General features: G+C 39.0%; 1 protein-coding gene across 2 annotated transcripts in view; it reads right to left on the minus strand.

The window, feature by feature from the left end:
• Nucleotides 1-4,474: 4,474 nt before the first annotated feature.
• PTPRG (protein tyrosine phosphatase receptor type G) overlaps nt 4,475-24,854 on the minus strand; it is an 813,122-nt gene continuing 792,742 nt past the window's right edge. For both annotated transcript variants that reach the window (XM_036737740.1, XM_036737741.1), the window contains 2 exons: nt 11,747-11,882; nt 4,475-9,193 (listed from right to left, as the gene is read on the minus strand). In XM_036737740.1, the coding sequence (XP_036593635.1) occupies nt 9,047-9,193; nt 11,747-11,882 (283 nt within the window). In that variant the 3' untranslated portion in view covers nt 4,475-9,046. The remainder of the gene's footprint in view (nt 9,194-11,746; nt 11,883-24,854) is intronic.

Raw genomic sequence — 24,854 nt, forward strand, 5'->3', positions numbered from 1 at the left:
TTTCTTTCCTCCATTTCTGCTTATTTTTAATGCCGTCTTTATCTCCTCTATAAGCATAGTTGAGACTGTGATGTCTAAGTGTGGTGTTATCTACAATCTTTGATGATTAAAAAAAGTTTGTTATAATAATTTTTGCTGATCTTTCTCATTTTTCTTTTGTAGGTTACCTTCCTTTCCACTTTCACCTTGAAATGACTGTTTATATAGTTGGGTCTCTCACCAACCTTTTAAAAAAACAGCTTCACCCTCCTCTGCTTGTCTTTGTTTTATGAAGTGATGCTTCTCCTGATATTTAATCATCCTTCTCCATAAGACATTACAAATGAGTTTATATTTTAAACTGGTGTGGCCTTTGACTGCCATCTTGCTCTGCTTGGCAAGTAAGTCAAGCAGTATCTGAAGTGATTTAACTGTTTAGGCTCTTTTGGTCTTTTTGTTATGATGACTGCTTTGTGTTTCTTTGCTGTCCTCTGTTCATGTCCCATTTTCCATCATCATTCATTCATGTAAAAGGCCAGGATTGAATTGTTTCAATTGCATATCCTGTCCTTTTCTCCTTTTTATTCTTCTAGCTCTGTCCTAATTTTAGTCTTTGTTCTAATAAGTCAGTAGTTGGAGAATCATAGAATCTGAGAGTTGGAAGGGATCTCAGTTACCATCCAGTCAAAGTCATACATGATTCCCAAGTAAAACACATGGCTTATTTAGGAATGAATGACTTCTGCATCAGTTACAAGTCAAGTCATTTCCTATGGTTTGAAATATAATCAGTTTCATTTTTATGATAGTCTTTGATGCTCAGAAAATCCAGTGCCTTCCAATTCTTTTCTTGAAGAAAGTATGAATGATATAGGAGGCTACTGTGTATCCTTTGGCTTCTCTCATTTTTTAGTCTTGTTTCATGTAAAAGTTTTTTTTAACATGCTTCCACAGTAGGGAAAGTAGAGAATTTGCCTTTATGAACAAAGGGAAAAAGTTGGCAATTCTTTCTTTTGAAAAGCCAGAAAGGAAAGTATTTTTACATTAATACACCAGATAAAATTGTTTCCTATTTCTAGTTTTATTCTTCCCCAAAGTCTCTAAGTAGTTGGACTCAATAGTGACCTATTGTCACTTAGTAGGGTATGCTCCTAAAAGGAAGGGAACTTATCAAGAAGCCAGAATAAATAACAGATAGAGAATAAGGAAGTAGAAAGCATAGAGAAATTTGGAGCACAGGCTGAATATAGACAAGAACTTAACAGGATGAAAGGATGTAAATTGGTTGCAATTTGCACTAACAGAGGGAAAAACCAAACCAATGAAGTCATGGATTCACACCATATAGTGTAGTATAAGGAAAGACCCTATTGTGACAGGACACAGATACTGGTCACTTACCCTCTCTGGGACTCAGTTTTCATTTTGTCTTTTAATAGCTTCATAGGTCTAGAGTTGAAGAGGACCTTTGAAATGATGTGGTCCAATCTCTTATTTTATAGATGAAGAATGCGAGACTCAGAAAAGCCAAGTGATTTGCTCAAGGTTGCATGGCGAGTTAGGGTCATAGTGGTAGAATGAAGATTTGAACTCAGTTCCTATTACTCTAATCTTTCCATTGTACCAACTCAGACCCAGTGATTCCAAGAAATCCACAAGGAGATGGTTAGACTTCCAACTACACTTCCAACCCTAAATACAGGATCTAACAGTGGTAGGGAAGGGGGAAAGAATCAAATTAGACTTACAGTTTACTGCAATCTATTGTCAGTCTCTTAATCAATAAGCACTGGTTAAAGTGTTAAGTAACTTGCAGGTGCTGGGAATACTGAGATAAAAAAGAAATGTTCTCCACCCTACCAAAGGAGGAGACACTATGTACACATGTATGCATATACAAAAAAATAGTAGGTAATGGCAGGAGAGGCACTTGAGACAGACCCAGATGTGGGAATCAGGAAAGGCCTCCTGGAGGAGGTGGTATTTGGGCTGAGTTTTGATGGAAACTAGCAAAGAAGTCACTTAATGTAAGTAGTTAGCCTGCAAGGGTTCCATCAATCAAAGGACAGACTGGGTTCTAGATAATGGACAATGCTCTCATGCCTTCCCAGTCACCAATGGAGTGAAACAAGGCTGTGTGTTTGCTCCCATGCTTTTTAGCATGATATTTTAAGCCATGTCATCAAATGCTTTCAGTGAGGATGAACATGGCATCACATGCGGATGAACACAGCTACTGCACTGATGGTAAATTCTTCAACTTGAAAAGGCTACAAGCCAAGACCAAAGTGGTGCATGATTTTCTGTTGGTGGATAATTGTGCACTCAATGCAGCCTCTGAAGCTGAGATGCAATGAAGTATGAATCACTTCTCTGCAGCTTGTACTAATTTTGGCCTAACAATTAACACCAAGAAAACACAGGTGCTCCATCAACCACCACCACACCATCCATACGTAGAACCATCAGTTACAGCAAATGGAGAAGTTTTGAATGCTGTGGATAAGTTTACTTACCTTGGCAGCATACTTTCCAGGGATGTACACATTGATAATGAGGTTGATGCATGCATTGCCAGAGATAGCTCAGTGTTTGGGAGGCTCCAAAGGAAAGTATGGGAGAGAAGAGGTATTAAACTGACTACCAAACTGAAGGTCTACAGAGCTGTGGTGCTGACCTCATTGGTATATGCCTGTGAAACCTGGACAGTCTACCAGTGCCATGCCAGGAAACTGAATCGCTTCCATTTGAATTATCTTAGGAAGATTCTGAAGATCACCTGGCAGGATAAGGTACCAGACACTGAGGTCCTTACTTGAACTAAACTGCAAAGCATTCAGACTCTGCTTCAGAGAGCACAACTCCGATGGGCTGGCCATGTTGTTGGAATGCAAAACATACGCTTGCCAAAAAAGACTGTTTTATAGAGAACTCACACAGGGCAAAGGCTCACACGGTGGTCAGAAGAAGCCATACAAGGACACTCTCAAGGTCTCTTTCAAGAACTTTGGAATTGATTGTGTCACATGGGAGACACTGGCACAGGACCGATCACCGTGGCGTGCCCACATCAGAGAAGGTGTTGAGCTCTATGAGCCAGAGAGAATTGAAACAGCTCAAAGGAAACTAAGTACGCACAAGTTTGGAGTATCCACCCTAAATGTTCACATGGACTATTTGTGCCCGACCTGTGGTAGAGCATTCCGAGCTTGTCTTGGCCTGATCAGCCACAGTCGGACACATTGAAAATTGACTCTAGCATAATGATGTCATTTTGGTCCTCTTCGAGAAAGGACAATCAACCAACCCAACTACCTTAGAAATGTAAGAGGACAATAGGCATATCGCCACCTTCTGGCAAGTCTTTGCAAGATTACTTGAGTTTAACTCCTTGAAGGCAGTTGCAATCAATCCCTAGTGGGATGTGACTCCCTTGAGAGCAGGGACTCTTTTTTTTTGTCTTTGTATCCTTAAATGCCTTGTACATAGTAGGCTCTTAAAACACATTTATTAAAAAAAAAACCCAATCCTCAGACATACAGGGAATGAAACTGGGAAAAGAAATAGACTTTTTGGGAAGTGTTGGATTTACGACAGAGGATCTCCATTCAAGACTTTGCTCTGTTACTAACTACCCGGGTGACTCTGGGGAAACCACTTCACTTCTTTGGGCCTCAGTTTCCTCATCTGCAAAATGAAGGGGTTGGATGCTAATACAGCTCAGGTCCCTTCCAGAGTGAAATCTCTGATTCTAAGTGTAAGGAAGAAAGAAATGTGCTTTTGGGGGAGTGCAGTCAGAGAACTGCACGAATGGGAAGATGCTAAACTTGGTCCACTTCATCATCTCCCTTTGCTTTTTTCACAATCCCCACCCCAGGGGTCCAGTGCTTTCAGGCTGGGTTATAACCTAGCTCTGCTTTCTACCTTTGTTACCTCAGACAAGTTACTTCTCTCTGGGCTTCAGGTTATCTCACTTGTAAAATGAAAGAGTTGGACTATTTGGGTTCTTAATTTGCTTTTATTTTAAAGTCTTTTGATAATCATGTTTCAGTACAATTGGTCATCCTATGTATTTTATTTTAGGCATTTAAAAACATCAGTCTGAGAAGGGTCTTGGGTTTTGCCAGATTAGGACACAATAAAGGTTGAGAGCCCTTGGCCTCAATTACCTCTAAACTCCAGCCCCAAATCCTGGCATCCTCATCTCTCAAATGAGAGAACTGAACTAGATAATCTCTAAGGTCCCCTACCACTCTCTGTGGTCCGAATTTTAAAAGAATGATGCTCTTTTTTCACTGTAATGTCAACGATTGCTAAAGAGTCAGGCTTGAAGGTGAGAAAGAGAAAGGGTATAAGCTTTGACACTTAAGAATGGGATGAATATCAACACTGTACTACAACACAGTGTAGACAAGTTACCTGTGTCATTGGGGAGCAGCAGACTGCTGGATGATACTGTCACAGAATGCTCAACACCACCAATACATCAAAAAACCATACTTTATTTTATGTATAGCAATACAATTTACATATTAAATAACACTATCATAGAATGATTTGATATAGTTTTAAACAGAACCAAAAAAAGTAATTCTTCAAGTTACAAAAAACCCCAAAAACAAAATGGAAAAAACCCCAAAACAAAACACCACTTTTTCCAAAATGGGTCCAATGCAACAGACGTGTTTAATGACTGATTAGGCCTAATTCCTATTGCCCTCTGACAATGGAATGAAAAAGAAAATCCAACTTTCACAATCACTGCCCCAAAGAAAGAACATGGCGTTGGATTCTTTTGGAATGTGATGATGGTCCGTGCTACTTTCAGTACACAGAAAGGCTGCATTCACATATCCACCACAAAAAAACTATGAAGGAGTTGAAACTAGAAAAAAATCAGCTTTATATGAAAATATAAAATTCTATGATTATATACCATAGATACAAAGTTCCCAGAAGATGCTTATCCAAGCAACAAAATATTTACAGTTTTAATGATTTCTGCTATTTCAAAATGAAGTCAAAGAAACGTGAGTCAACATGAAGGCCGAGTTCTTTAGAAACAATGGCTGCTCGCTAGTTTCAAATGTCTTAACAAAAAGAGTCACTTCCCCAAATGTTGGGAGAGTCGTGACAGCTTATAAAATTGATGGTCTCCTCTTCTGGAGACATGTTTATTCTTAAAACTCAAGATATTTTTCTTGAAATTAATTAATCCTCTGTAGAAAATGTTTCCCTTTGCAAATATTTAACAAAAATACTAAAAACAGTTTTTTTTAACAGCTAAGACAAAGTCGAGGGCCAAATATTTTTATTACAATTCCATCTCTCAGTTTTTTCATGTCTTCTCCCTAGAGATCAGCAAAGCCAATGTCTCACGTTGAATGACAACTTAGGGCAAATTCAAAAGTTTAGCAAGAAATCTAGTTACAGCTGTTAAAGAAAAAAAAAGCAGGCATTTTCCCTTCATATACAAATTCACTGGCACCAAGGGAATAGAAACTTCAGAACACAGGAGTTGGAAATGCATTTTAAAGCATGACTGCTAAATCTTTAAGACAAACTATGTTTCAATTTTCCTTCTTTAAATTATGGTGGGTTTTTGTTGTTTTATTTTATTTTTTTGCTGAGAATTAGTAATATGTATCTTTGGTAAAACTGGTATCTCTATTTTAACTCTTAAATATATCAGTTTAAAAAAAAAAGAGCAAAGAAATTCTAAGCCGGGCAGTTGTGCTGTGTCATTTAAAAATAGTTCAGGTTATTTTTCAGGTTCTAAAACATCAGCCTGGGCTAACATCTCATGTGATCAGGACCATTGAGAAAATAACCTTCTCTGATCCAGCTGCTTGGAATGGACTCCAAAGGACTTAAAAATCAGGAAAAACCAACTAACATCATTCTTTCCAAAACCCTACTGGTAAGCTAGCCTTTTGAAATGTAAAAGGAGAAATGTGACTTTCAAATGAAAAAATATTCTTAAATGCTGAGAATGCCACTTCTCAGGTGTCCAGAATCCATAGCCAATTGGTCTGATCATTCTAATTCAGTTTTGTGTGATGGGTGTATACTGTTTCCTTAGGGCTTAAATTCACCAAAGAGCTTCTCATATAGTTCAGCATGCATGAATTTGCAATAGCTATTTCTTTTCCCCCTGAGTGCAAGTGATAATAACCTTGTTCTGTAGTTAAGCCATGTGCTTATGTCTCAAAGAATGAACATGGATGCATTCTTTGAGACTCTCTGCTCCTGGGAAGATAGTAGAAACTTGTGTATTTAGCAGTTGAAGTGGGAAAGAGTTGGACGGACACTCCTATCTTCCTGTGAAAAAGTATATGAACTACTTTGGCGAGACAAAGAGCAGTAACTCAGAGTGGATTGGGATCTTGCAGACTTTGGTTCAGTTCTGCTTCAGACATTGCCTGATTCATTCCCAAGAACTTCTGAATTTCCCTTTGAATGTAGTTTCTAGCCTATGCTTCACCAGCTCTTTCTTTTGACACAAGGTAAGCAACGACCAAGGTCAACAAAACTTAGATGAAAGTTATTTTCCATGAATTGAGCCCTTACTAAATAACATGGAAATGAATACTTTCTATGTATTTTTTTCTATTGACACCCAACATTCACTTTTACCAATACAATCAATGAAAATGAAAATGATTCCTAGCTCTAACATTATTTCATAAAGGGATGGGGGAGGGGGGAGGGTTAAGAGGGAGGCCCCAAAATGAGGCAATCACCCCCATTTCCATTTCCTGTTGTGACCTTCTCTGCTAAACCAACACTAAAATGAGCAGGAGCCCACGGAAAGCAAACGTGCTCTAAAACTCCAAAAATGGAATAACTCAATGGACTCAAATCTCTGGATCTTACCATGATTTGAGCCTCTCCCCTCTTCACAGGCCTCTGAAGGACCTCTGATTTCCAGCAAAGAACATAAAACATCCAATGGTCCAACTTCCTCACACCACTAGTTGGGATTTCCCAGTGCCAATTTCAATGGCAATAGCGGGAGTTGTAAAATGTCTCCGAATCTACCTGTCATATGCAGAACAAGGAGGCAGTAACGTCAAAGGAAGCCTCTGCAGGACAGACCTCCATACTGGTGTAATGATCATTCTCGTCGAGGCTTGTATGATGGTCAGATCAGGAGGCATGCCTCATCAGTGCTTGTAAGTGAATGGCTGAAAAGCTGTTTCACTTAGGAAAGTGCCATCCAAATGCTGACACTTTGGGGTTCAGCCCACCACCATGTTATTCCTTAAGCAACTCTCCATACCATAACTATATGGTTGGCCTTCTGATAAAGTCAAATTGAAGTGAGTTTGATAATCACTTCATGTTCTCAAGTGCCTGGCCACAAGGACTTAGATATCCTTGTCTGTGGGTTCAGCGTTTTCTTAAACATAGAACTTATTCTTACCAGACCCAGTGTTTCTGAGGCTAGCTCCCCATTTTCAGAGTAGCTATCTCTATTATATGCATGCATGCAAATAAAATCAATTGGATCCTCCTAAGTATAATTGGGTTTTCCCACCTAACAGTTTACAGAACTATCTTAACTCTCTTCATTTTCCCATTAAGGCAAAAATCCTATTGTGTTTCAAAGAATGAGCACAGTCCAAGATCTATCAAACAAAATAGGCTTCTCTTGGCCACGGTTGAGAATATCAGTCTCAGTCACGAAGATGTAAGTATACATTCACACACATGTGTGTGTCTGCACAATGTCTGCTTTTGCTCCGTAATTACAGATTCATTGCTAACCTCAAATGTGGGAGTTCCAACAACCAACTCCAAGTTCCCAACTTTTGCCAACTCAGTGTTTTCATCTTAAAATGAGACTAAGAACCTTTAAATGATAGGAAAAAAGATCAGATCTTATTTGGAAGGGGTTATGTCAACTACGAGATTTATCAGGAAAAGTTTGGCAAGAAAAGAAGGAGAATGCTAACTTGGTAGGTAGTTTTTATTAGATTGCGTCACCAGGAATATGGATCAGTACTTTACTTCTGAGCACTCGTTTCAAAATTACACACCTGCAAAAATGGCAATAAGTGAGATTAAGGAAATGTTCATTTCATTCAACAACATCCCACTGGGGGTGATGTCATGGTCAAGAAGCATTAATGTAAAGGAATTAAAGGTACTCAATAGCGCGGTTATGTAAAATATTGCTACCTCTATTTTTTTAAAGACAGCCCTGATTTTACTGTGTTGCTGATTCAGATCATTATGATGGATAGAACAAACATTACAATCCACACGGCTGCCGTAAAAACCAGAAAGTAACGTTAGCCTTTATTTGGACATAACTGTGAATTCTGAAGTGGAGTCCATAACCTGCTGCCTATGTCCCACGTGGTTTTGCACACTTTGCCAATGGTAAGTGAAGGACATATGAAGCAGCTACCACGCCTCCAAGCTATCCCAGTGGAAATCTGAGCTACCACAAAAGGAATCATTTAATGCCCAGGAGGCAATTACACCTTGTTCATATACATGGCTACCAATCCCCTGCTAAAGTCTGAAAACAAAACAAAACAAACCAACACGGCAACAACAGTGTTCATCCACTCTACTGAACTACAAAAGGCATACGATATCGACCAAAGTGATTGGAGGAGTAAGGGAGGGGGCTGGGGACAAGTACAGCGCTGTTCATTAAAAAGAATGGGATTGGTTCAGCATTCACAAATCAACGACTCAAGGCTCACTGTCATTAACAAAAACCATCACTGTATGGAACTAAAAGTAGCAATATGTCGCCATGGAATGTCAGACCAGGGGTCGCTTTTGTAGTAAGATATTATAGGCAGTAACACTGATCAGATAGTGCAAACGAGATAAAATTGTGTTTCACTGTGTGAAATAAACAGAGGTGCAAATGCTCAGTAGGATACCATTAAGACATAAAATGGCAAAAAATAAATATCAAAACTTTTTATCAGTGTAAAAAAGTAACTGGGTTATTGTATAACCTAGAGTCTGGCAAAAAAGGCCTCAAAAAAGTTCTCTCAGTCTTCCTTCGTTCTACAAATCAAGTGCCTCTTCAGGATTCCAATCACACTAGAGACTCCATGCTCTCGGCAGGGTCTGACTCGTCGGCGATCAGCACAGCGCCGTTTTTGTCCACGGTCATGGGACCGTTTCCGTTTTCTTTAGTGCTGACCAGGCTGAGCATTGCTTTGTAGACAAACTGGTACTGTTCCTAGAAAATGAAAGAAGAGAATACAGTTTTGGTTAATGCTGAGCCAAAAAATGATTGAAGTCATTCAATTCCATGTGACTGGCACATGGACCAGTCAATCAATAAGTACTTACTAAGTGCCAATTATGTGCCAGGGTTCAACAACCTCACCAATATATATTTCTTAAGTAACATTTTTTCCCCTAGGAAGTATGTGTTTTTGGGGGAGGGGGGACTAGAAGCGATGGGATGACCCCCTATTTTTGCAGATTGGTAACTTGGAAGAATTGTGTCAGGCCCCTGGGGCATTGTGGGTGAAGGGATGTGTTGCCCATTGTCACACAGTGGAAGGCTGGACTTAAGGAGGCCTGACCTTGATCAATTAATCACTCAATCACAAAGCATTTATTAAGTACCTACCAGGAGCTTGGGATAAGAAAAGCAAAAATTAACCATACGTGATCCCTCAAGAAGTTTACATTCCATTGGAGTGACACAGTATTCACTGTATTATAGTATAGCTTTTGTTCCGGATACTAAAAATAATCTCTGGGGTTTATATAGCACTTCAGGGTTCACAAAGTGTTTTCCAAATATCTCATTTTACCTTCACAACGACCCTGGGAGGTAGGTGCTGATACTATCACCATTTCACAGATAAGGAAATTGAGAAGAGTGATGGATTTATTTGCTCCAGGTCCATGGCTCTATCCACTATACCACTTAGGTTCAACTCAATTCAATAAACATTTATTAAGTGACTATTATGTGCCAGGAAGGGCAGTGAGGCTGCACAGTGAGCTCTGGGCCTGGAGTCAGAAAGAGTTCAAGTGTGGCCTCAGGCATGGACTAGCTGCATAACTCTGGATAAGTCATTTAACCCTATTTGCCTCCGCTTCCTCATCTGTACAAACGAGCTGGAGAAGGAAATAGCCACCTGCAGATGAGGAGCTGAGGCAAATAGGGATTGAGTGACTTGCCCAACATCAAACAGCTAGTAAGCATCTAAAGCCAAATTTGAACTCAAATCTTGACTCCAGGCCCAATACTCTATCTATTGCATCACCTAGGTGCCACAATGGTAAGTAGGCATGCAGTAAATGCTCATTGAATTAAATTAAATAGACAGTCTCTACCCTCTATCAGTATAACAGTCTCTAAATTGTGAGTATTCAGGTTTCTGGTGCTGGAATACAGCTTCATGTCAGGGTAAAAGATCATTTATGAATAGCTACAAATACGAGTTACTATTATTAAGAAAAGTAGATATTCATTGGAAATGCCCAACAAACTGAAAAGCTGCACAAATTAAGCTTTCAACCAATAAACTTCTGAACACCAAGACTGGTGTTGGACCTAAAATCTAATTGATACTTTCCTGTGTGGGTTTGAAGGCCATCGTCGGTTGTTAGAAAATCATGAGCATATGAATATGTTTTTTGAGATAAATAATTGTTAATCAATCGATCGATAAGCATATATTGAGCAACTGCTACTATGTGCAGGCTCTGGGCATACAAAGACAAAACTAAAATGACCTTTGCCCTCACAGAGCTAACATTCTATTGGCGGAGTCAGAATTTGCAACAATAAGTATATATGTACAAACCACATCCAAAATAAATACAAGGTGGTTTGAGGAAGGAAGGAATTAGCAGCTGGGAGGATAATGTCGAAGTGAGGCTGGAGCTGAGTCTTTGAAGACAACGTTGCTGTTCAGTCGTTTTTCAGTCCTGTCCGACCCTCCTTGAATACACTTAGGGTTTTCTTGGAAGAGATACTAGAGTAGTTTGCCATTTCCTTCTCCAGCTCATGTTACAGATAGGGAAACTGAGGCAAACAGGGTTAAGTGACTTGCCCAGGGTCACAGAGCTACTGTCTGAAGCCAGATTTGAACTCAGGAAAATGAGTCTTCCCGACTCCAAGCCCAGTGCTCTATCCACTGTACCACCTAGCTGCCCCTTGAAGACAATAGGGGATTCTAAGACACAGAAATTACATCAAGCATGGTGGAAAGTTTGAGCATAGGCACCTAGAGAGAGGAGATGGAGTACCGTGTGTGAGGAACAGCAAGGAGGTCAGTTTGGCAATAGCGCAGAGTTCAGGAAGGGAGCAAATGTACAAAGGTAGGCTTTGGCCAGTCAATGAAGGGCTTTACAATCCAAATAGAGGAATTCATGTTTTATCCTAGAAAAAATAGGGAGCCATTGGAATTTCCTGAGTAGGAGAGGATATGGTCAGATCTGTGTTTAAGGAAAATCCCTGTGGCAGCTGCGCTTGGAATGTTTCTAGAGTCATTAGGTTTTCTGGATAGTGGATCCATCTGCACAGAACATTTTGATTTTGGTAGAAATCAAGATTTTTTCAAGGCAACAAGCTGAGTGCTGTCCAATGGCACTATAGCCAGCTGTAAACGGACATGAACTTGCAGGTTCAAGTGGTCTGACCAAAGCTCAAAGAACAACCGTACACAGAAACAACCCAGCCAACCTCATGTGAAATGAAAGGGGGTCTTGACTTTTAACCTCCATGTTAATGGTTGGAAAGCGAGTCATCAATAAGGACATTACTTACAATGTCTGTGAAGACTCCAGGCCTCATAAGATTGATCATCTTGGCTACCTGGAAAACATCCACAGCATTTTCATTCTCCAACTGTTGAGACAGTGTGGTGAGAGCACATAGCATTCCTGCTGAAACTGCTCCGTACCTGGGAAAGAAGATGACACAGCTCCTTTAGACATGCTGAGCAACCAGAGAGGTTGAGAAGAATGGATCATCTGGGCTTATCTCATGAGCTGGGCAGCCTGCCCTGAGCCACTGCACCGGGAGCCGGGTCATTCTGAGATCTTTGAGATGAGCTAGGCAGCAGTGACTGTGTTAACCCAGACAAGAGGACAGCTGTGCTGGAGACACCACAGCAACTACTGGCTTCAAAAACTAAGACCGGACTTGGAGTCAGGAACACCTGGGTTCAGATTCTGTCTCTGATACTTGCTACCTATGTGACCACGGGCAAACCACTCTTTCTCTCTGAGCCTCAGGCTTCTTATCTGAAAAATGGTAATGATAATATCTATTATTAATAGTGTTACTATAGTAATATGTATTAATAATAATTGGTCTCTTTTTCTCTCTTCCTCTCCCTTCTCCTTTCCCATCTCTTCTTCTTGCTTCCTCCTTTCCTCTCTCTCCTCTTCCCTCTTTCCCCCTGTTTCTTTCTGTCTCTTTTTCTTCTTCCCTCCTTCTCCCTCTCTCTCTCTTTCTCCTTCCCTTCTTCCTCTCTTTCTTTCTGGCTCTCCTGCTCCTTCCCTCCTTCTTCCTCTGCCTCTGTCTCTCTCTCCTTCCCTTTTCCCTCTGTCTCTTTTTTCTGTCTCTCCTTTTCTTTCCCTCCTTCTCCCTCTCTCTCTGTTTCTTTAATATCAGCCACAAGGCTTCAGATTTAACAGATAGACAATCACCATGAAGGGAGTGATAACATTTTGTCTTAGATGTAAAGCAGAATAAAGATACTTTATGGCAGCTCTATGCAGGAAGGATTGGAGGGGAGAGAGAGCAGAGGTAGGAAGACCTGTGAGGAGGCTATTGCCAAGAGTTTAGGCAGGTGGTAATGAGGGCTTGTACTAGAGTGGGAGCACAGGGAACAGAGGGAAAGGCATGGGGAGCAAAGAGCATTATGGAGGTGGAATTCACTTGGTGACCTGAGATAGTTTCTGTTACACAGAGTATGTCTAACCACTGGGCTCCTGAACTAGCAGAAGCTTTTGTCAATAGGATAAAAGATTGTATCATCACCAATAGAGCTGGAAGGGCCCTTGGCAGTTATTGAGGACAACTTTCTCCTTTACAGATAAGGAAACGGTGGCTCCAATGGGGAAGTGGCTTCTCCGATCAGAACTGGGTTTGGAACCCAGGCCCTTGAACTTCAGTGCCCTTGAAAAAAATAATAATTTTTGTATCACCTGCATTTATTCTCCATGGCTCCTTTAACTGTACCATTTTAACTGGTTTTGGTTTTTAAACTCCAGCGATTAGAGAAGTCAGATGTCATTACGTAGAAATGGATATCCAGATGTCATGCACAGCTGGGGATGGATAGAATCTGAGATGGGTTTAAGATGCTGCTGCATTGTGATGGAAAGTGGGGGTTGCCTGAATTCTTGCAGGCAGGATGTAAACAGAAAAAAAAGGTTAGAAAGCTATCTTCTAGGTTTTGGTCTATGTGGTGTGAATAGGGAATTCCCAAGAAAACTTCAACAATAGTTATTTTTCCTTAAAAATGTTAAATTATGGAACAATAATTATGAGTGGTGGTTTTAGGGAACAATAGGCTTAATTTCCTCTGTTTGCTCTTTTAATTCCCTCATCTCCTCTATCCCAAGGGTCAGGATTTTATAGCTTCTATATTAGATTTTGAACCCCCAAATGTTCTTAGTTTCAGAAATGATGGGTTAGAGTTCTGAATGGAGTGTGTGTGTGTGTGCATGCATGTGCGTGTGTGTGTGTGTGTGTGTGTGTTCTAAGCTAGGAGAAAAACAGCTGATGTGATTTAGTCCCTAGGATTATGTACTAAATCAAAAGTTTACATCTTTGAATTAAGAGGTTTAGACTAGATGGCCTCTAAGGTCCCTTCCAGCTCCCTAAATCTATGATACTTTTCCTAGTGGAGGTAAGAGTGGATAGGGAGTCTGGTGGCTGCATATACTGTATACACAACAAGCTCCATTGTATTATCAATGAATTTATCTGTCTACTAAGTCTGCAGTCTCCTGTTGGTGGAGAGAGTTCCTATGCCAGGAAGGTAAATCATAGATCTTTTGCACATTCAGAGGGAGACAAGGGGGAATTTTGGGAAAAAATAACTGTGCCTAGGGATAAGAGGCTTAGAGATGACAAGAAAAAAGTTTAAATTTTAAAACTCTGGAAGAAAATGAAGGAGGTTCTTTCTCTAGCAAAGATGGGGAATGACATCTAGTATAGTAGAAGGAGACTGGACTCAGAAGTAAAAGACTTAATTCCAAATCCTGGCTTTGCCACAATGACCTTTGGACCAATTCACTTAACCTTTCTGGGTCTATTTCCTTGTCTGTAAAATGAGGGCAATGTTTTAAAACATCTCTAAGGTGCCTTCCAGCTCTCGATCTTGTGAATAAAGTGTTACAGGTAAGTGGAAAATGCTTAATGTGAACTCTGAGGAAAAAAAAAAACCCATACTTGGGATATCTTCCTTGATGTTATGATAAAGGTCTGCAGCAAGGACAGACCACAGCAGTTTGTACAAATGAAAAGCATTTATTGCCCCAAGCTATATACTATACTTTCACAGCACCTAGCAGAGCCCATGGTACATAATAGGTGCTCGGAATATCTTTGTTGAATGAATGAAATGAGCCCAGCATTGTTTTCCATAGAGGAGATGGATGTTGGTTGGCAATCCCCCAGGGTCAATGAGTAATGTTATTTTCATAAGGAGCTATCCTTAGTCACCTAGCTCAATGTATGATGGAGAGAAATGTTTTGAGAAAAAAACACCAAAAATGACTGATTACTATCCTCAAGAAATGTTAGTCATGTAAAGGGAGACTCTCAAAATACCATGAGGAACATGAGTTGTAGTTTTTTTAATTGGTCTTAATGATGTGGATTCAGCTACTGAGAAAGGGAGTCTGTGATGTTCTGAAAACAATGTTTATTTCAGAGTCAGGCACCTGAAAAAAAGAGTATTTGTGAGCTATCAGATTAACTCTTGGCACTAAGTATGAATGAGTCTGAGCTTTACTATCTGAGACAGAGGATCCCATGCATGGAAGCCAGAGCTCATTAAATGGAGTATAACAGAAACTCTGGTTCTAAAAATGGTCCCAAAATGTTAATAATTTAATAAAATTCTACTATTTTATGAAGAATCTTAAAGAGCTTTGACTGGTGTTCCAAAGTAATCATTTCACAGAGGAAGAACAGAAGTTTGCTGTCTTAACAGCTCCAACATTGCATGATAGGTGGGGAAAAGGAGAAATGGACTGAAGACAACCAAAGCCTTTTGTTTTCACCTAAAACCACTTCATAATATTTGTCTAAAATGAAAAAAAAGCTTCTGGAGGGCAGGGAGTGTTTTCTCTTTGTACCCCAGGTGCCTATCACAGTGTTGAGTGCATTTTGCTGTTGTTGTTCAGTCATTTTCAGTCCTGTTTGACTCTGTGACTCCGTTTGGGGTTTTTCCAGCAAAGATGCTGGAGTGGTTTGCCATTTCCTTCTCCAGCTCATTTTTTAGGTGAGGAAACTTAGGCAAAGAGGGTTTAATGACTTGCCCAGTGTCATAAAGCTAGTAAGTGACTGAAGCCACATTTGAACTCAGGAAGATGAGTCTTCCTGACTCCAAGCCCACTGCTCTATGTACTATGGTGCTACCAATGTGCCCAGTGAGAACATAGTAAGTGTTTATTATTACTTATTGTATCAGAACTGAATTGGTGATGCAGACTCATTTACAAATATATAGATACATAAATGAATGTATGAAGGGGTGTGTAGGTATTTGTGTCTGTGTGTCTGTGTGTGTGTGTGTGTGTGTGTATGCATGATTGAGGATGGATGAAGCCTCCTAATTAACCATCTCATCCTGTGTGATTCTTGTTTTTGTTTTTCTGCCTCCTCCAGGAAGGACCTGACCTGCTGGGAGTCTTTGAATATTCAATGGGCACCAGTAGCACACTTGGGCTCTCTGTCTCTATCTCTATCCCTTACTCTTGCTGGTTCATAACTTCATAACATCTTGCTGGAACATAACTGGTTCCTCTCCTCTTCTAATCAAGGGGAGAGGTGGAATGGGAGAGACAATATATACTTTAAATAAATAAATGGATAAATAAAAACTCATCAATTTTTTAAAAATAATTTTTGGATTGGACCTGTGATTTCATTGGTGCAAGGAAGTAATGCTTCCCTCACTAGCTTCAAGAGTAAAAGCCACCTCTCATGATCCAGCCCACTTTGGTTACCATGAACCAGAGACACAGGTTACTTATTAGGGAGATGGGGTGGGGGGGTTTCCATGGAATTTCATTGTTATAAAACATCCTCTGCTAATGCAGAGCATCACCTGTTCTCCAACTTATAGAGTTGACTGGGGGCATTAAGAATCTAAGTGACTTGCCCAGGGTCACACAATCCGTTGATGTCAGAGGCAGACCTTGACCCTAGGACTTTGTGATGCTAAGGCTGGCCCTCTGCTTCCAGTCATAGCATTGCCATCAACCACAGATCATTGTTGGGTTAATATGGATTAAAAGGATGGCTTTATGTCAGGGATTGTTTAAAACACTACATTTTATCAAATGCAATTCCTATATTCCTCCTTTTCAAATGGGTCCAACTTATCATCTATTTACAATGTCTAACCAATGAATATATACTGATGTACAAACACTTAGGAGCTGCTAAGTGGAGCAGTGGATAGAGTGCTGGGCTTGGAGTCAGGAAGAATCCTCTTCCTGAGTTCAAACCTGGCCTCAGACATTTACTAGCTATGTGACCATGGGCAAGTCACTTAACCCTGTTTGCCTCAGTTTCCTCATCTGTACAATGAGCTGAAGAAGTAAATGGCAAACCACTCCAATATTTCTGCCAAATTAAAAAAAAACCCAAATGGGGTCACAAAGAATTGAATACAACTGAAAACTGACTAAATATCAACAAACATTCAATGGACTGACCATTCAATTGCTTAGCAATTGGAGAATAGGCATTTTTCATCCACTTGGTTTCTTCTGCATGGATTGCTAAGCTTATCTCTTTTAAGTAATGGCGGGCTTCACTGAAAAGACTGCAGTGTTCTTGAGCTTAGGATAGCACAATGACATCTGTAATTAAGACCACCTAGGTGATATTCCCATCTGTAGAAAATATTTCTTTCCACTTGGACTCTATGTTTTAATATTTTTTTGAAAAATAATTTCTAAAAAGAAAGGAATTATATCTATTGATTTTTCTCAATATTTCAAATGGATTTCCATAGATTTGGTCACAGAATATCTGAGACCATAAAGTGCTTCGAAAACTTTAATGTACTGTATTTGTATTTATAGAATAAAATATTATTTATTTATATATAAACTTATATTTATCATTTATACATATAATATTTTTATAATTAATAAAAGTTTCAATATGAGAGTTAGAAACCACGAGCAGTCTGAGTGGGGCAAATTTCCAAGCCAGGAGAGTCTGAAAGGCCAACAGGACAAATCTGCAGGCTAGGAGAGTGCTCAGCATGTGGAGCTGCACCAGACAGCGCCGAAGCGGAAGCAGCTGTGGAAACCAACCAGCAAGACAGGCTGGGAGAAAGCAGGGTGCCTGAAACCGGTGGAGATCCCCAGGTCTCCTGATGGGGGTCTGTGGAAGGGATGAGAGGCAGCAGCGCAGCACTACCGGCCGTGAGACATCAACTCCTGAGGCTTGCAGTCCAAAGGTATGAAACGTGTCTTCTTGAACTTCTGGGAGATATAATGGCCAGGTAAATGGCTCTAATCCCTCCCCCTGCCCCCAGATAAGTCCTCAGGAAAAAATGCTGGGAGAGAGGAGACGGAAATGGGGCTTCAGTGGCCAAGCAGTGGGAGTTCCTGAGTCCCAGAGGGGCAGAGCCAGCAGAGGTCAACACCAGGAGCCCAGACATACCCTTGCACCCCCAGGGGAAGTGGCAGACAACAGCACAAACAACAAACAGCTGAGACCATAGCTGAAGAGCAGCAGTGCTGGAGAGCAGCCCCAAGGGAAGAGAAGACTTCAGGCAGCCAGACCCCTCCCCCACACCTCAGGAAACTGAAGGTTTTAATACACAAAGCTAGTAACTAGACTCACAATCCCCAGAACAAGAAACCTGGGACAGAGAGCCCTGAGTCCCAAAAACTGAAATTCACTGTAAAGCCAGGAAAAAGCTAGCCAAGATGAAGAAAAACACAAAAAAACTGAAGACCATTGATTCTTTTTATGGAGACAGGCATGATCAAAATACCAATCTGGAAGAGAATAGCAATGACACTATATCCACAAATGATACCTCAAAAGGGAATGAGAACTGGTCTCAAGCCCAAAAAGCATTACTGGAAGAGCTAAAGGAGGATTTTAAAAACCAAATTAGGGAGGCAAAAGAAAAAATGGAAAAAATGGAAAAAAATCCACTGACGAAATCAAGTCCTTAAAAAATAAGATTGCTGCAATGGCTATGGAGATTCAGAATCTAAATAGAGAAAATGACACCCTAAGAGGTAAAATCAACCATTTGGAAAAGGAGACTTAAAAGCAAAATGAAGACAGCAACTAATTAAAAATTAGAATTGAGCAAGTGGAAGCTAATGACTCTATGAGGCATGAAGTAGTAGTCAAACAAAATGTAAAGAATGAAAAAAATAGAAAAAAATGGGAAATATCTGATTGGAAAAACAACTGACCTGGAAAATAGATCCAGGAGAGACAATTTAAGAATTATTGGTCTACCGGAAATCCATGATGAAAAAAAGAGCCAGGACAGTATCTTCGAAGAAATTATCAAAGATAACTGCCCAGAGGTCCTAGAACCAGAGGGTAAAATAGTCATTGATAGAATCCAATGATCACCCCTGAAAGAGATCCCAAATTGAAAACACCGAGATATATTATAGCCAAATTTCAGAATTACAAAGTCAAGGAGAAAATACTGCAAACAGCTAAAAAGAAACAATTCAAATGTCATGGAACATAGTAAGGATCACGCAAGATCTTTCAGCTTCTACATTAAATGACAGGAGAAATCGGAATATGATATTCCAATGGGCAAAGGAGCTGGGACTACAACCAAGGATCAACTACCCTGCAACATTAAGCATAATTTTCTAGGCAAGGAGATGGACATTCAACAAAATAAGGGAATTCCAGACCTTCCCAAAGAAAAGGCCAGAACTCAATGGAAAATTTGATCTACAAATACAAAACTCAAGAGAAGCATAAAAAATTAAACAGGGGAAAAACCCCCACAAACCTTATTAATCAATAAGGACAAATTATTTACATCTTTACATAGGATTATATCATCTTATGTATGTGTTATATATATATATATATATATATATATATATATATATATATATATATATATATATACATTGACATGTATATATATACATGTCAATCTTGAGAATAGTACAACTATTATGACAACTGAAAGGAATACACATAGACTGTGGATGTCTATGTAAAATAACTGATATAAGGATAAAAAACATAATTAAGCGATGTAAAGGGAGGGTCATGGGAGAAGAGGTAAGGTAAAGAGGTAGCAGGAAAGGGTAAATTACATCAAATGAGGAGGCACAAAAACACATTATGGTAGAGGGAAAGAAGGGAGGGAGAAGAGCAGTATTTGAGCTTTACTGTCATCGGATCTGGTTCAAGAAGGGAATAACACACCCTGATAAGTATAGAAATCTAGCTTGTCCTACAGGCAGTAGGAGGGGAAAGGGGGGGGAAAGAGAGGGGGTGGTCAGAAGGGAGGGAAGAAGTAGCAAGTGGAAAATGGTAAAGATACGGGAGGGGAATCAAGAGGGAGGGTAAACTAAGGACGGCGACAGTCAAAAGCAAAACTGTTGAAGAGAGGAAGGGGAAAGGGAGAAATAAAAGCATAAATGGGGGGAAATAGGATGGAGAAAAAGACACAGCTAGAAATCATAACTGTGAATGTGAATGGGATGAACTCTCCCATAAAACGGAAGCAGATAGCAGAATGGATTAAAAACCATAATCCTATAATATGCTGTAGGATTTGAAACACATTTGAAACAGGGGGATACACATGGGGAAAGGTAAAAGGCTGGAGTAAAATATATTGCACTTCAGCTAAAGTAAAAAAAGCAGGTGCCTCAATCCTAATCTCAGACAAAACAAAAGTAAAGATAGATTTAATTAAAAGAGATAAGGAAGGACACTACATCCTGCTAAAAGGCACCATAAACAATGAAGCAATATCATTGTTTAACATATATGCACCAAGTGACTGTATGGCATGCAAATTATTAGAGGAGGGGTTAAGGGAGTTGTAGGAAGAAATAGACAGCAAAACCATAATAATGGGAGATCTCAACCTCCCCCTCTCTGAACTTGATAAATCTAACCTCAAAATAAATAAGAAAGAAGGAGGCGAACAGCATTTTAGAAAAGGCAGATATGATAGACCTCTGGAGAAAACTGAATGGGGATAAAAAGGAATATACTTTCTTCTCAGCGGTACATGGCACATACTCAAAAGTTGACCATGTACTAGGGCATAAAAACCTCACAATCCAGTGCAGAAAGGCAGAAGTAGTCAAAGCATACTTTTCAGATCATGATGTAATAAAAATTATATGTAATAAAGAACAATGGAAAAATAATCTAAAAATTCACTGGAAACTAAATAATCTAACTCTAAAGAATGAGTGGGCCAAAGAACAAATCAGAGAAACAATTAATAACTTCATTCAAGAGAATGACAATAATGAGACAACATACCAAAACTTATGGGATGCAGCAAAAGTAGTTCTTAGGGGAAGTTTTATATCTCTAAATGCTTACATGAATAAAATAGAGAAAAAGGAGATCAATGAATTGGGCATGCAACTGAAAAAGCTAGAAAAAGAACAAATTGAAAATCCCAAATTAAATACTAAATTAGAAATACTGAAAATCAAAGGAGAGATTAATAAGATTGAAACCAAGAAAACTATTGAATTAACAAATTAAAAAGAGCTGGTTTTATGAAAAAACCAATAAAATTGATAAACATTTGGTCAATTTGATTAAAAAAAAGAAAGAAGAAAATCAAATTACCAGTATGAAAAATGAAAAGGGTGAATTCACCTCTAATGAAGAGGAAATCAAAACAATAATTAGGAATTATTTTGCCCAATTGTATGCCCATAAATCCGACAACCTTAGGAATATGGATGAATATCTACAAAAACATAAATTGCCCAGGCTAAAAGAAGAGGAAGTAAAATTTCTAAATAACCTCATCTCAGAAAAAGAAATTGAGCAAGCCATCAATGAACTCCCTAGGAAAAAATCTCCAGGGCCAGATGGTTTTACATGTGAATTTTATCAAACATTTAAAGAACAATTAATTCCTATACTTTGTAGACTATTTGGGAAAATAGGTGAAGAAGGAGTCCTATCAAATTCTTTTTATGACACAAATATGGTACTAATACCTAAACCAGGCAGAGTCAAAACAGAGAAAGAAAATTATAGACCAATTTCCCTAATGAATATTGATGCAAAAATTTTAAATAAAATATTAGCAAAAAGATTGCAGCAACTTATCAGGAGAATAATACACTATGACCAGGTAGGATTTATTCCAGGAATGCAAGGCTGGTTCAATATTAGGAAAACTATCAGTATAATTGATCATATCAACAACAAAATTAGCAGAAACCATATGATCATCTCAATAGATGCAGAAAAAGCCTTTGACAAAATACAACACACATTCCTGTTAAAAACACTAGAAAACATTGGAATAAATGGAGCCTTCCTTAAAATTATAAATAGCATCTACCCAAAACCATCAACAAGCATTATTTGTAATGGGGATAAGTTAGATGCATTCCCAATAAGATCAGGGGTGAAACAAGGATGTCCATTATCACCCCTACTATTCTATTTGGTATTAGAAACAGCTGTAGCAATAAGAGAAGAAAAAGAAATTGAAAGAATTAGAATAGGCAAAGAAGAAACCAAATTACCACTTTTTGCAGATGATATGATGATTTACTTAGAGAATCCTAGAGAATCAAGTAAAAACTACTTGAAATAATAGACAACTTTAGCAAAGTGGCAGGATATAAAATAAACCCACATAAATCCTCAGCATTCCTACACATTACAACAAAGCCCAACAGCAAGAGATAGAAAGAGAAATTCCATTCAAAGTTACTGTAGACACTATAAAATATTTGGGAGTCTATCTGCCAAGACAAACCCAGGGCCTATATGAACATAATTATGAAACACTTTTCATGTGAATCAAGTCAGACCTAAATATATGGAAAATTATCAGTTGCTCATGGTTAGGCCAAGCTAATATAATAAAAATGACAATTTTACCTAAATTAATCTATTCATTCAGTGCCATATTAATTGAACTACCAAAAAATTATTTCACAGAGCTGGATAAAATAATAACAAAATTCATCTGGAAGAACAAAAGGTCTAGAATATATAGGGTATTAATGAAAAGAAATGCTAGGGAAGTGGCCTAGCCATACCAGATATTAAACTGTACTATAAAGCAGCAGTCATCAAAACTACCTGGTACTGGCTAAGAAACAAAGTCATGGATCAGTGGAATAGGATAGGTACACAAGATGGAGAAGTCAATGACTATAGTAATCTACTCTTTGATAAACCCAAGGAATCTAGCTTCTGGGCTAAGAATTCACTATTTCACAAAAACTGCTGGGAAAATTGGAAAACGGTAGGGCAGAAACTGGGCACAGAGCAATATCTTACACCATATACCAAAATAAAGTCAAAATGCGTTCATGATTTAGGAATAAAGGCTGATATGGTAAGCAATTTGGGAGAACAAGGAATAGTTTACCCATCAGATTTATGGAAAAGAAAAGAATTCATGACACAACAAGAGATAGAAAGCATTACAAAGTACAAAATGGATAATTTTGATTACGTTAAACTTAAATGTTTTTGTATAAAAAAAGCCAAAGCAACATAGATTAGGAGGGAAGCAGAAAATTGGGAGAAAATCTTTACAACCAGTGTCTCTGATAAAGGTCTCATCTCTAAAATATACGAGGAACTGAGCCAAATTTATAGAAATACAAGTCATTCCCCAATTGAGAAATGGTCAAAGGTTATGAACAGGCAGTTTTCAGAGGAAGAAATTAAAGACAGCTATAGGCATATGAAAAAATGTTCAAAATCACTACTGATTGGAGAAATGCAAATCAAAACAACTCTTAGGTAACACATGTCTCCTGTCAGATTGGCTAAAATGACAAAACAGGAAAATGATAAATGCTGGAGAGGATGTGGGAAAATTAGAACACTGTTACATTGCTGGTGGAGTTGTGAACTGATCCAGCCATTCTGGAGAACAATTTGGAACTATGCCCAAAGGGCTATAAAAATGTTCATACCCTTTGACCCAGCAATACCCACTTTTAGGGTTGTATCCCAAAGAGATCACACAAGTGGGAAAAGGACCCATATGTACAAAAATATTCATAGTGGCTCTTTTTGTAGTAGCAAAGAATTGGAAATCAAGGGGATGCCCATCAGTTGGGGAGTGGCTGAACAAGTTTTGGTATATGAAGGTAATGGAATACTATTGTGCTATAAGAAATGGGGATGATACAGGCTTCATAACAACCTGGAAAAACCTACATGGTATAATGCTGAGTGAGCACAGCAGAGCCAGGAGAACATTATACACAACCACAGATATATGGGTTATGTGAGGACTAACCCTGATAGACTTTGTTCTTCTCAGCAACGCAAGGTGCAAAGACAACTCCAAAGGACTCACGATAGAGAATGCTATCTACATCCAGAGAAAGAACTATGGAGTCTGAATGCAGATTGAGGCACACTTTATGCTTGCCCTTGTTTTTCCCATTTTTTTTCTCTTTTGTTTTTGGGGGTTTTTTTTGGTTCTGTTTCCTCTTATGATTCATTCCATTGGTCATAACTCTTCTTCACAACTTGACTAGTGTGTTATACATAGAAGATATATCAGATTCCATGCCGCCTTTGGGAAGGAGGTGGGAAGGGGGGGAAGAAAACCTGGAACTCAAAATTATGTAGAACCAAGTATTGCAAACTAAAAATAAAAACTCTCAAAAAAAAGTTCCAATATTATTATTCCATTAATTTCTTTGGTATGGATACTCCTAGCTCAGATGAAGGCTATGAGTTTTAATACACATATAAGTTTTTTTTTTTTTGAGAGGAAGAAGGCAGGGCATTTGGGGTTAAGTGACTTGTCCAAGGTCATACAGATAGTGTGTCAATTGTCTGAGGCCGGATTTTGAACTAAGGTCCTCCTGACTCCAGGACCAGTGCTCTACTCACTGCGCCACCTAGCTGCCCCCACATATAAGTTTTAATCCCTCCGCCCCAACTTTATAATACTTCATCATATCAAGATCATCACTGGTTGTTATTGCTGCTCATTTTTTCAGTCAAATCATATTCTTCATGAACCCATTTGGTGTCTTTTTTGCCAAGATACTGGAGTGGTTTGCCATTTCCTTCTCCAGCTCATTTTACAGATGAGTAAACTGAGGCAAACAGAGTTAAGTGACTTGCCCAGGGTCCAACAGTTAGTACATATTTGAGGCCTGATTTGAACTCAGGAAGATGAGTCTTCCTGACTTCAGGCTTGGCACTCTATCCACTGCACCACCTAAATTTATTGATCTTTTAACACCTCCTTCATTTCTGAATGTGTCCCTGCTACCTCCCCAACCCTTATAACAAAGCCAACCCTTTTAACCAATAATAAGGGGAAGTAAGGGAGAAGAAAAACAAAAAAGCAGTTTAGCAAAATCAGTTAACACAACATCAGAGTATGAAAGTGTATGCAGTATTCCACACCCAGGGTCCCCTCCCTATCTCTGAAAAGAAGGGAAGGAAGTTGATGGAGCAGATAATG

Source organism: Trichosurus vulpecula, chromosome 9 (genome assembly GCF_011100635.1).
Source record: "Trichosurus vulpecula isolate mTriVul1 chromosome 9, mTriVul1.pri, whole genome shotgun sequence".
Lineage (NCBI taxonomy): Eukaryota > Metazoa > Chordata > Mammalia > Diprotodontia > Phalangeridae > Trichosurus > Trichosurus vulpecula.